General features: G+C 36.7%; 1 protein-coding gene across 1 annotated transcript in view; it reads left to right on the top strand.

The window, feature by feature from the left end:
• NEBL (nebulette) overlaps positions 1 to 12404 on the top strand; it is a gene marked incomplete at its 5' end in the record, with an annotated part of 104593 nt that overhangs the window by 12360 nt on the left and 79829 nt on the right. Inside the window, one exon of the mRNA XM_082647565.1 lies at positions 7949 to 8059. Coding sequence (XP_082503691.1) covers positions 7949 to 8059 — 111 coding nt within the window. The remainder of the gene's footprint in view (positions 1 to 7948; positions 8060 to 12404) is intronic.

The raw sequence follows: 12404 nt of genomic DNA, 5'->3' as shown, positions 1-12404 counted from the left end.
GTATCAGATTTGTGCCAACCTGAATTAGAGTATTAGTATTAAGCAAATACTAAAATTTAACTGTGTTCCAACTTCTATTGAAAAGTATCCTAAACTTTTGACACTGGAACAAAATATCATCTTAAGATCAATTTGCAAACATTCTCAGATGCTTACATCCAAACTAGAGTGATGAGGTGAAGTTAGCTAGGTTAATACTCCTTGTAGAAAATGGCTGATAGGAAGAAATGCCTTACAAAAAAGAGAGAGAGACAGATGTAGAGATTTTAGGAAGCCATTTTGTTAGATAACTCTCATTAAAACTTTTATAGGCAAAGATCACAAAGAAATCTTCTGGAAATGGATGGGCTGTGCCATGAAGTGCTGTGACCCTTCTCACCAGAGCTGTCTCAAGCAGAGACTAAATAATCCCTTATCACGGAAGTGATATAGGCTACTCAGGCGTCCGACCTGAGGAGATTTATGAGAGCTTATGTTTTTATCTACAGTGGCCACAAGGTCCTGTTTCAGGAGCTTCAGGGCTGCCTGTGTTATGGGATTAAAAGTACATTTACCTATATAGTAGTTATGAAATATACTGTAAATCAGAAATATATGTATATATGAGATATAAACATATAAGATGGAATATATAACATAAATGTGTGTATTATTTGCGTAAACATATTTACGTATAATTTATATAAGACTACTGCAAGCATCTTCCACTAGTTAGGCATCTAGTGCCGTAGCAACCTTAATTCACAAGGTTGGAAGAAAACAGTATTAATCTAGGGAAGTGCCACACATTAATGACAGATCCTAAGAAATCAAATTTATCAGAAAATTTATTAGTGTGACATAATTTTCCATTAGCTATTTTAAGGGCGAAAATTAATATGATAAAGTTCAGCTGCCTCCAATTTGATGTAATCTTAATTCTAAAGTGGTGCTTAGCAGCAGCTATAAATGAAATGACTATTTTAATGCTGCAAGTAGAAAATTACATAGCCTTTTTAAGAAAGAATTCTTTTTAAAATTGTGCTTGATGACTCACCACTTCTATGATAACCCACAAAATGATCAGCTGCATTGGTTATAAGTTCACAAGTATCAGTCAAAAACGCCAAATCAACCAGGCATCCAGCAGAAAGGAGACAGGCATATGCTAGTTTTTTTTTCCTTATAACAGATCTCATAGAAGTTGTTTCTTGGCTTAAGAGACTTGGCCACTCACTAAACTCCTCCTTTCTTCCCACGAGTTATAATATATAATGTAATGAAACTGAGATAATGGACTTTCTCAGTCTGAATGGAGGTTCTTAATGGGTATCCTGTTTAACATAATTAATTGGTGAAAATGTAAACGATAAGCTCATCAGAATTAGATAACCTGATGGGTTAAATCAGCAGACAGACTCTAGCAAGATGAATTATCCCTGGAATAATGTGAGGTGCTGTATGCGAGGCCTAATAATCAACCAGATGTGGGAACAGGGCTGAGCAGGAGTGAACAAGACTTAGGGGCATTAGCTGACAGAAATCTCAACACAGTAATCAAAAGGAAAATGGTGTGATCCATGGATGTGTTAATAGCATATAGCACATTTGAGATGATAACCTAGATTAAACTGAGCAGTTCTAATTAGGATAGGTCAGGCCATATCTGGGATATTGTGGACACCTTAAGAAAGAGGTGGAAAAGTTGGAATTGTACTTCAGAGAGCGTTTAGAGTGTACAAGGGTTCAGTACCTTAATCTACACAGACAGGTCCGGGGAATGGAAGCCACTGACAGCTGTGTTCCCACGTTTGGAGTTCTGTCCTGTGAACCAGATTCTTCCCTTATGGCCAAATGGATGCAGCTCCTGGGAGATAGACTTGAGTTTCATTAAAGGAGGAACTTTGTATCAGCATCTTCAAAATTTAGAGACTGTGATACCCAGGTTGAGTTCTCTTTCACTGGAAGTTTTCAAGAAAAGCTTGGTGGGGGAAGCCAGAGAAGGGATTTGAACATTGATATTTGTGCTAGATGACGTTCCCTTTTTTTTGGTAGGATTGGATGCTTTTACTTAAAAAAACTATTTTTGTAATTATCACTTTAATCCTTTAGACAAGTATATTATCTAAGTTAAGTGGGTGGTTAATTCTACTTATTAAAGCCTACGAGGAGTTTAAGCTCATGAGAATGTTTAATAAACTCTTTTATTCATTCATTCACTAAACATTTATTGCATTTCTGTTCTGTGTCATTCAGTATGACTGGCACAGGATATTAAAAGATATGTAAGATACGGACACAGCTCTCAAGGAGCTCATGTTGGTAAAAAGTTTTCCCTTAAGTGTAACTGTATTCTTGCAATAAAAATTAGATCTTGTTTTGTTCTTGGTGACCACTGTTCTAGTTTTTCTTTTTTAAGTTACCTTTATTCTGTGCCAAGTAATTCCAATTCCATTTAATATCTTATTATTAAACTTTTAATATATATATTTTAAATTAATATTAAAATAATTCATTAATTTATTCTTGTTTTATTCTCATCCGTTTAGTTATTCTTGTTTTTTTATTTACTTTTTTATACAGTATGTTCTTATTAGTCATCGATTTTATACACATCAGTGTATACATGTCAATCCCAATCGCCCAATTCATCACACCACCATCCCCCCCCCCCACGGCTTTCCCCCCTTGGTGTCCATACGTTTCTTCTCTACATCTGTGTCTCAACTTCTACCCTGCAAAGAGGTTTATCTGTACTATTTTTCTAGGTTCCACATACATGCGTTAATATACGATATTTGTTTTTCTCTTTCTGACTTACTTCACTCTGTATGACAGTCTCTAGATCCATCCACGTCTCAACAAATGAGCCAATGTCGTTCCTTTTTATGGCTGAGTAATATTCCATTGTATATATGTACCACATCTTCTTCATGCATTCATCTGTCGATGGGCATTTAGTTGCTTCCATGACCTGACTATTGTAAATAGTGCTGCAATGAACATTGGGGTGCATGTGTCTTTTTGAATTATGGTTTTCTCTGGGTATATGCCCAGTAGTGGGACTGCTGGTAATTCTATTTTTAGTTTTTTAAGGAACCTCCATACTGTTCTCCATAGTGGCTGTATCAATTTACATTCCCACCAATAGTGCCAGAGGGTTCCCTTTTCTCCACACCCTCTCCAACATTTGATGTTTGTAGATTTTCTGATGATGCCCATTCTAACTGGTGTGAGGTGGTACCTCATTGAGGTTTTGATTTGCGTTTCTCTAATAATTAGTGATGTTGAGCAGCTTTTCACGTGCTTCTTGGCCATCTGTATGTCTTCTTTGGAAAAATGTCTATTTAGGTCTTCTGCCCATTTTTGGATTGGGTTGTTTGTTTCTTTAATATTGAGCTGCATGAGCTGTTTATATATTTTGGAGATTAATCCTTTGTCCATTGATTTGTTTGCAAATGTTTTCTCCCATTCTGAGGGTTGTCTTTTCATCTTGTCTGTGGTTTCCTTTGCTGTGCAAAAGCTTTGAAGTTTCATTAGGTCCCATTTGTTTATTTTTGTTTTTATTTCCATGACTCTAGGAGGTGGATCAAAAAAGATCTTGCTGTGATTTATGTCAAAGAGTGTTCTTCCTATGTTTTCCTCCAAGAGTTTTATAGTGTCCAGTCTTACATTTAGGTCTCTAATCCATTTCGAATTTATTTTTGTGTTTGGTGTTAGGGAGTGTTCTAATTTCATTCTTTTACGTGTAGCTGTCCGCTTTTCCCAGCACCACTTATTGAAGAGACTGTCTGTTCTCCATTGTATATCCTTGCCTCCTTTGTCATAGATTAGTTGACCATAGGTGCGTGGGTTTATCTCTGGGCTTTGTATCTTGTTCCATTGATCTTTGTTTCTGTTTTTGTGCCAGTACCATATTGTCTTGATTACTGTAGCTTTGTAGTGTAGTCTGAAGTCAGGGAGTCTGATTCCTCCAGCTCCGTTTTTTTTTCCCTGAAGACTGCTTTGGCTATTCGGGGTCTTTTGTGTCTCCATACAAATTTTAAGATGATTTGTTCTAGTTCTGTAAAAAATGCCATTGGTAATTTGATAGGGATTGCATTGAATCTGTAGATTGCTTTGGGTAGTATAGTCATTTTCACAGTATTGATTCTTCCAATCCAAGAACATGGTATATCTCTCCATCTGTTGGTATCATCTTTAATTTCTTTCATCAGTGTCTTATAGTTTTCTGCATACAGGTCTTTTTTCTCCCTAGGTAGGTTTATTCCTAGGTGTTTTATTCTTTTTGTTGCAATGGTAAATGGGAGTGTTTCTTTAATTTCTCTTTCAGATTTTTCATCATTAGTGTATAGGAATGAAGGAGATTTCTGTGAATTAATTTTGTATCCTGCAACTTTACCAAATTCATTGATTAGCTCTAGTAGTTTTCTGGTGGCATTTTTAGGATTCTCTATGTATAGTATCATGTCATCTGCAAACAGTGACAGTTTTACTTCTTCTTTTCCAGTTTGGATTCTTTTCATTTCTTTTTCTTCTCTGATTGCCCTGGCTAGGACTTCCAAAACTATGTTGAATAATAGTGGTGAGAGTGGGCATCCTTGTCTTGTTCCTGATCTTAGAGGAAATGCTTTCAGTTTTTCACCATTGAGAATGATGTTTACTGTGGGTTTGTCGTATATGGCCTTTATTATGTTGAGGTAGGTTCCCTCTATGCCCACTTTCTGGAGAGTTTTTATCATAAATGGGTGTTGAATTTTGTCAAAAGCTTTTTCTGCATCTATTGAGATGATCATATGGTTTTTATTCTTCAATTTGTCAATATGGTGTATGACATTGATTGATTTGCGTATATTGAAGAATCCTTGCATCCCTGGGGTAAGTCCCACGTTATCATGTGTATGATCCTTTTAGTGTGCTGTTGGATTCTGTTTCCTTCTATTTTGTTGAGGATTTTTGCATCTATATTCATCAGTGATATTAGTCTATAATTTTCTTTTTTTATAGTATCTTTGTCTGGTTTTGGTATCAGGGTGATGGTGGCCTCATAGAATGAGTTTGGGAGTATTCCTTCCTCTGCAATTTTTTGGAAGAGTTTGAGAAGGATGGGTGTTAGCTCTTCTCTAAATGTTTGATAGAATTCACCTGTAAAGCCATCTGGTCCTGGACTTTCATTTGTTGGAAGATTTTTCATCACAGTTTCAATTTCATTACTTATGATTGGTCTGTTCATATTTTCTGTTTCTTCCTGGTTCAGTCTTGGAAGGTTGTACCTTTCTAAGAATTTGTCCATTTCTTCCAGGTTGTCCATTTTATTGCCATAGAGTTGCTTGTAGTAGTCTCTTAGGATGCTTTGTATTTCTGCGGTGTCTGTTGTAACTTCTCCTTTTTCATTTCTAATTTTATTGATTTGAGTCCTCTCTCTCTTTTTCTTGATGAGTCTGGCTAATGGTTTATCAATTTTGTTTATCTTCTCAAAGAACCAGCTTTTAGTTTTATTGATCTTTGCTATTGTTTTCTTTATTTCTATTTCATTTATTTCTGCTCTGATCTTTATGATTTCTTTCCTTCTGCTAACTTTGGGTTTTGTTTGTTCTTCTTTCTCTCGTTCCTTTAGGTGTAAGGTTAGATTGTTTATTTGAGATTTTTCTTGTTTCTTGAGGTAGGCTTGTATAGCTATAAACTTCCCTCTTAGAACTGCTTTTACTGCATCCCATAGGTTTTGGATCATCGTGTTTTCGTTGTCATTTGTCTCTAGGTATTTTTTAATTTCCTCTTTGATTTCTTCCGTGATCTCTTGGTTATTTAGTAATGTATTGTTTAGCCTCCATGTGTTTGTGTTTTTTACGTTTTTTTCCCTGTAATTCATTTCTAATCGCATAGCATTGTGGTCAGAAAAGATGCTTGATATGATTTCAATTTTCTTAAATTTACTGAGGCTGGATTTGTGACCCAAGATGTGATCTATCCTGGAGAATGTTCCATGCGCACTTGAGAAGAAAGTGTAATCTGCAGTTTTTGGATGGAATGTCCTATAAATATCAATTAAATCTATCTGGTCTATTGTATCATTTAAAGCTTCTGTTTCCTTATTTATTTTCATTTTGGATGATCTGTCCATTGGTGTAAGTGAGGTGTTAAAGTCCCCCACTATTATTGTGTTACTGTCGATTTCCTCTTTTATAGCTGTTAGCAGTTGCCTTATGTATTGAGGTGATCCTATGTTTGGTGCATATATATTTATAATTGTTATATCTTATTCTTGGTTTGATCCCTTGATCATTATGTAGTGTCCTTCCTTGTCTCTTGTAACATTCTTTATTTTAAAGTCCATTTTATCTGATATGAGTATAGCTACTCCAGCTTTCTTTTGATTTCCATTTGCATGGAATATCTTTTTCCATCGCCTCACTTTCAGTCTGTATGTGTCCCTAGGTCTGAAGTGGGTCTCTTGTAGACAGCATATATATGGGTCTTGTTTTTGTATCCATTCAGCAAGCTTGTGTCTTTTGGTTGGAGCATTTAGTCCATTCACGTTTAAGGTAATTATGGATGTATATGTTCCTATGACCATTTTCTTAATTGTTTTGGGTTTGTTTTTGTAGGTCCTTTTCTTCCCTTGTGTTTCCCACTTAGAGAACTTTCTTTAGCCTTTGTTGTAGAGCTGGTTTGGTAGTGCTGAATTGTCTTAGCTTTTGCTTGTCTGTAAAGCTTTTGATTTCTCCATCGAATCTGAATGTGATCCTTGCCGGATAGAGTAATCTTGGTTGTAGTTTCTTCCCCTTCATCACTCTAAGTATATCACGCCACTCCCTTCTGGCTTGTAGGGTTTCTGCTGAGAAATCAGCTGTTAACCTGATGGGAGTTCCCTTGTATGTTATTTGTCATTTTTCCCTTTCAATAATTTTTCTTTGTCTTTAATTTTTGCCAATTTGATTACTGTGTGTCTCAGCGTGTTTCTCCTTGGGTTTATCCTGTATGGGACTTGCTGCGCTTCCTGGACTTGGGTGGCTATTTCCTTTCCCATGTTAGGGAAGTTTTCGACTATAATCTCTTCAGATATTTTCTGGGGTCCTATTTCTTCACTCACTGAGCAAATATTTATTGCAGTTTATGTCAGGCACTCTTCTGGGTTCTGAGCAGGTATTGAACTAGACAGTTATATTCTAGTACGAGAAGACAGAAAATAAGTAATTTTACAAAAATTAAACTGAGTAATTTAAACTTGTGAAGGGAATAAATAGGATAATATGGCATTAGACTGAGAGTAAGGGGATAATTTGCTGTCTTATGGATCTTCTTCAGTTTCTAACTCTGTTGAGGTTGGTTAGTTCTACTTCTGAAGTACTTCTGATTATTCTCATGTCTTCTCTCCAACCCTGTGTGGGACAGATTTAATATGGTGGTGATGGGTGGCATCGCTATGATGCCTATTTCCCTAACAGAGAACAAGGCTTGACATATGTGAAAATTTTGTTATATTTTCTCCCAAAGTTTAGGGCTTTTAATAAGGTTTATATTCTATTATAGCTGTGCCTCCATAAAAGCATAACGATCAATTAAAAAATGAACAATTCACTTTTAAATATCCAGTCACTTACCCAGTTTTGTCATTTGCTTTCCCAAGCTTCAAACCTTGAACATTTATGACCCTAAAACCTCTTGGATGTGGAAGATTTCCCAAAACCGTAGCTGAGATTGAAGCTACATGAATGCGAGTGGGGATTTCAGTGTGTGGACAAAGACGTTTGAAATAAATGACAAAGAGTTAGAATTAGGAGTCTAAACAGAAGCACAAAGATTAAAGTAAAGTATTATGTATATTATTTTGTTATAGAAGCTTAGGCAAATTTGACCGTTAATGGTGGTATTCAACTATATGAAATCCTAACGGAACACTGAAATTTAAAAGGTAAGAAATTTCATACACCTGTAAATGAAAGTAACAATTATTTGTGTTTTTCTTAAGATTGCTTACAAGCAGAAGCACGATGCTGCCAAAGGATTCTCAGATTATGCCCACATGAAGGAACCGCCTGAGATCAAACATGCCATGGAGGTGAATAAGCACCAGAGTCACGTAAGCAAGCCATTCCTCATGATTTTCTGGAAAATTGTAGTTAACTGACATCAGGGCTGATGGGTATGTTGTTGAAGTTTAAATGTTACAACATTCCTGTTCAAAAAGAACTTCAAAGTTTCTTTTATTTTTATGTCCCAGTGTTCAGTCAGAAGCACATCTGAATTATTCTGTCAATTGTTATTAGAACCTTGTAGAGTGCCTTCAAAATGTCAGGCACTTGCAGACCTGGGAAATTGGGTTTTTAACAGCAATCCCTAGAACTTCTGTAACTTGATGGCGTTACTCCCATGGTTTACAGTGCAGAATTGCAGAAGAACTGGGATGCTAGTGAGATTGTACCCCACTGGGGTTTCTTTTGGAATTCATGTGAGGGGCAGATTGTCACACTTAAGACCCAAGAGGAGTAGGAAAGCAATAGATGTGTAACGGCCGGCTTAGAAGCAGAAGCCGAGAGAGAGGAAACAAGCCCATAGAAAACACATTTATTCTTTGGCTATAAGGTAACAAGTACATCAAAACCTTCATGTGTTTGCTCAATTACCACTACTATCTTGGGGGCCTAGAAGAATATTTCTTCCTGAAATTTCAGTGGAAGCTTATTTGTCTCCTTATCATGAATTCTTTGCTTTCTAGAAGGAATGTAGGAACTGTTTGTCAGGTTCTTTTTGCGTTAGAATCAGTTAAGATAAAGTGTTTGCCTTCGTTGGGTTAAAAAGCTCCCTTTCTTTGAAAAGTACCTGAAACATCTCTGTCATCTCACACAGGCTCTGCCCCACCACTTAGTTCTCTTACTGAATGGTGCTTTGCTGCCTCAGGGCCTCCAGAGCCCCAGCTGTGCAGTGTCTCTTTGTAGGATGGCAACAGTTATCTGATATTAAATTGCAATAGGTCAATGTTTGAGTAAAAGCTGAGTGAGCTTTTTACATTTTAATCCAAATGTATAAACACATGCCGATACCAAAAGTGCTTTTCTAAAATGGGTTAAGATTGATAAGAGATGAAGAAGCTACATGGCTGTAATTATCAGCAAGGCCATTTCACCAGGAGGCTTTATGAGAACTTGACTATTATAATCATAATAACTACCACTTAGCGAGCACTGCCGCGCACAAGAGACGGTGCCGAGACTTTGATCATTTCCAGTTCTTGCAAAATCCGTGTACTGATTCCCATTTTGCAGATGAAGAAAATGAGACTAAAGAATCAAACTCCCTAGTCCACTCTTTCCGTTACACCCTGCTGCCTCCCTCTTGAAGGTCACTGGTTATTGGTCAAGATTTTAAATGAAAATTTTAAAATGTAGGGCAAAATAGAGTATCATTAGAATTCAGATCAATGGATCCAGTGCATCTGCAAGAAAGAAAAACTGGACCCTGAGCTTCCACTGTTTGGAGCGGAAGAAACTTTGAACTCCCACAGATGGCGTGGCTTCGAAGGTGGTCTGGTGGTCTGGGGAGATGGCTGGCATTACACAGCTCCTGGGGAGACCCTTTCTTACTCTAAAATTCAATGGAATTCAAATACGGAAGTTCCTTATCATAGACCTGAGGTTATTATTTTAACTCTGCCTTTTCGTTTAAAAAGTCTTTGATTGAGGGATTGAGGGAATAGGGTATAAAGCCCTTTTCTCCTCCATTCAATACTGTGTACTTATGGGAGAAGGATGTATTTACTTACAGTCCTGTGCCTGCTTGGCTCAACCTTTACATGCAAAGTTTGTACATATAATAGGATTTAGAAAGTGTTTAAGACTATTTACTCAGATTTAAGGGGAGAATGATATTTGTATTCTACCTGTGAAGTAGTTGATATTCCCCTAGAGTCAAGTCACTTAGAATAATACATCTGTTGTCCCAAAGATATGAAATTTAAACGTGGGTCTGGAAAACCACAGGAAAGCAAGTACGTCTCTTGGTTCCGTAGGTGAGGCTGCAGCATCTCCGTGAAAGACCGTGTCTCCCAGAAGACTTCAGTCAAATGAAATTCATTTGCAGAGAATTTAACTAATAGGGTTACCTTTTCATGATGCGGAATGTCACTTTGCACTGTGCCTATTAATGACTTAATTTAATTTAAAATAAAATACGTTGTCACATGTGCATCTGATTTACCTAGAAACAGTGCATGTCAGCATCTTTGCTTATCTTTTTATGTTTCCACCAAAATCGAGTCAGCTTTCTGATATCTGTTAGAGGACCAAGAAACTGTGATGATTACAGTTAATAGCTTTTAATTTCTACCTCCTTTTTGGTTAGACTTTTCAATGGGCCAAATGGAGTCAATCATCAATGGGCCAAATGGAATCATTTTTCTTTCAGAACCTTACTGTCCCTTATGCCTTTGGAGATGTGAATAAGCAGGGTGGGGGAGAGGATTCTTTCTGACTGGCCAACTGAATTTCCACCTCTGAATAACTGAGAGTTCCAAGGGGAAGAGTATTCTGGGGGCAGTAGTCTCTTCTTTCACCCCAAATTCAATGATCATGGAACAGGAAAAAATTATTTCTCATAATATCCTCCACTGTCACATATGATAGAAAAGGAGTTGGGAGTCGGGCCAGGGTTAAAATGCTTCCTTTGCCACATGTTGCCTGGATGACCTTGGACACGTTACAAATGTCTCCAAATCTGTTTTTGTTTTTTTTTTTCATCTGTAAAGTTGGGGCAATGATACCCATCTCACAGGGCTCTTGCAAGTGATAAATGAGATATGATATGTAAAGCGCTCTGTAGAAGAGCCAGTCCATAAAATATTAGTTCTGTTTGGTCCTCCTTCAGTTTTAAAGGGTGATTTAAGAGTTTAGGGTGATACATATAGATGATTCACTTTGTTGTACAGCAGAAACTAACACAACATTGTAAAGCAATTATACTCCAATAAAGATACTAAAAAAAAAAGTTTAGGGTGATATCATAGCTAATTCAAAACAATGAAACTAGATGAGATTTCTAAAAAGGCCAAATGAATATGAAATTTATATTAAGAAGCATTTAGGTTAGAAGGGCATATTCAGAAGGTTCCTGAACCCAGTTAACTACCTATCTTGTTGATACTGCAGTCAAAAAATGATTTAAAAGAGCCAATCTAAATTTTTTTGTATCTTCAGGGATGTACCCCTGCCAAATTTTTTCTAATGTAATTAGAGGAACTGGAGATATTCTATCCTGTTACTTTCCCCTAAAGATGGGCTTGAAATGAAAACCCCAGTAACATTAATAGTTTTCATGAATCTTATCAGAGACATGAAGTCCAGTACTCCTAAAGTAAGTCAAACAAATTTTAAACTGCCATTTTAAGTTTTATAAATAATGTGGTCTGTATAGACTTGTGATGAAATTAGAGTGGTAAACTTTCCCAAAATGCCATATTGGTAATCAGTTCAATGTGTATTAGAAAGAAGTATCCAGCAGGGGAAACCAGAGACATAATGTTCTTTTCAAGAATGATATATGTAATTTCTTGACATTAATAAAAAGTTTTCTCTTAGAGGAAAACATAGGCAGAACACTCTTTGACATAAATCACAGCAAGATCTTTTTTGACCCACCTCCTAGAGTAATGGAAATAAAATGAAAAATAAACAAATGGGACCTAATGAAACTTAAAAGCTTTTGCATAGCAAAGGAAACCATAAACGACGAAAAGACAACCTTCAAATGGGAGAAAATATTTGCAAACGAAGCAGCTGACGAAGGATTAATCTCCAAAATATACAAGCAGCTCATGCAGCTCAATATCAGAAAAAACAAACAGCCCAATCCAGAAATGGGCAGAAGACCTAAATAGACATTTCTCCAAAGAAGACATGCAGATTGCCAACAAATACATGAAAAGATACTCAACATCACTAATCATTAGAGAAATGCAAATCAAAACCACAAAGAGGTATCACCTCACCTCGGTCAGAATGACCATCATCAAAAAATCTAGAAACAATAAATGCTGGAGAGGGTGTGGAGAAAAGGGAACCCTCTTGCACTGTTGGTGGGAATGTAAATTGATACAGCCACTATGGAGAACAGTATGGAGTTCCTTAAAAAACGACAAATAGAACTACCATATGACCCAGCAATCCCACTACTGGGCATATACCCTGAGAAAACCATAATTCAAAAAGATACATGTACCACAAAGTTCACTGCAGCACTATTTACAATAGCCAGGACATGAAAGCAACCTAAATGTCCATCGACAGACAAGTGGGTAAAGAAGATGTGGCATATATATGCAATGGAATATTACTCAGCCATAAAAAGGAACGAAACTGAGTTATTTGTAATGAGGTGGATGGACCTAGAGTCTGTTATACAGAGTGAAGTAACTCGGAAAGAGAAAAACAAAT

This window comes from Grampus griseus (assembly GCF_964374135.1).
Source record: "Grampus griseus genome assembly, chromosome: 2".
Taxonomy (NCBI): Eukaryota; Metazoa; Chordata; class Mammalia; order Artiodactyla; family Delphinidae; genus Grampus; species Grampus griseus.
Note: the sequence above shows the minus strand (reverse complement) of the source record. Positions and strands in the feature narration are given on the sequence as shown.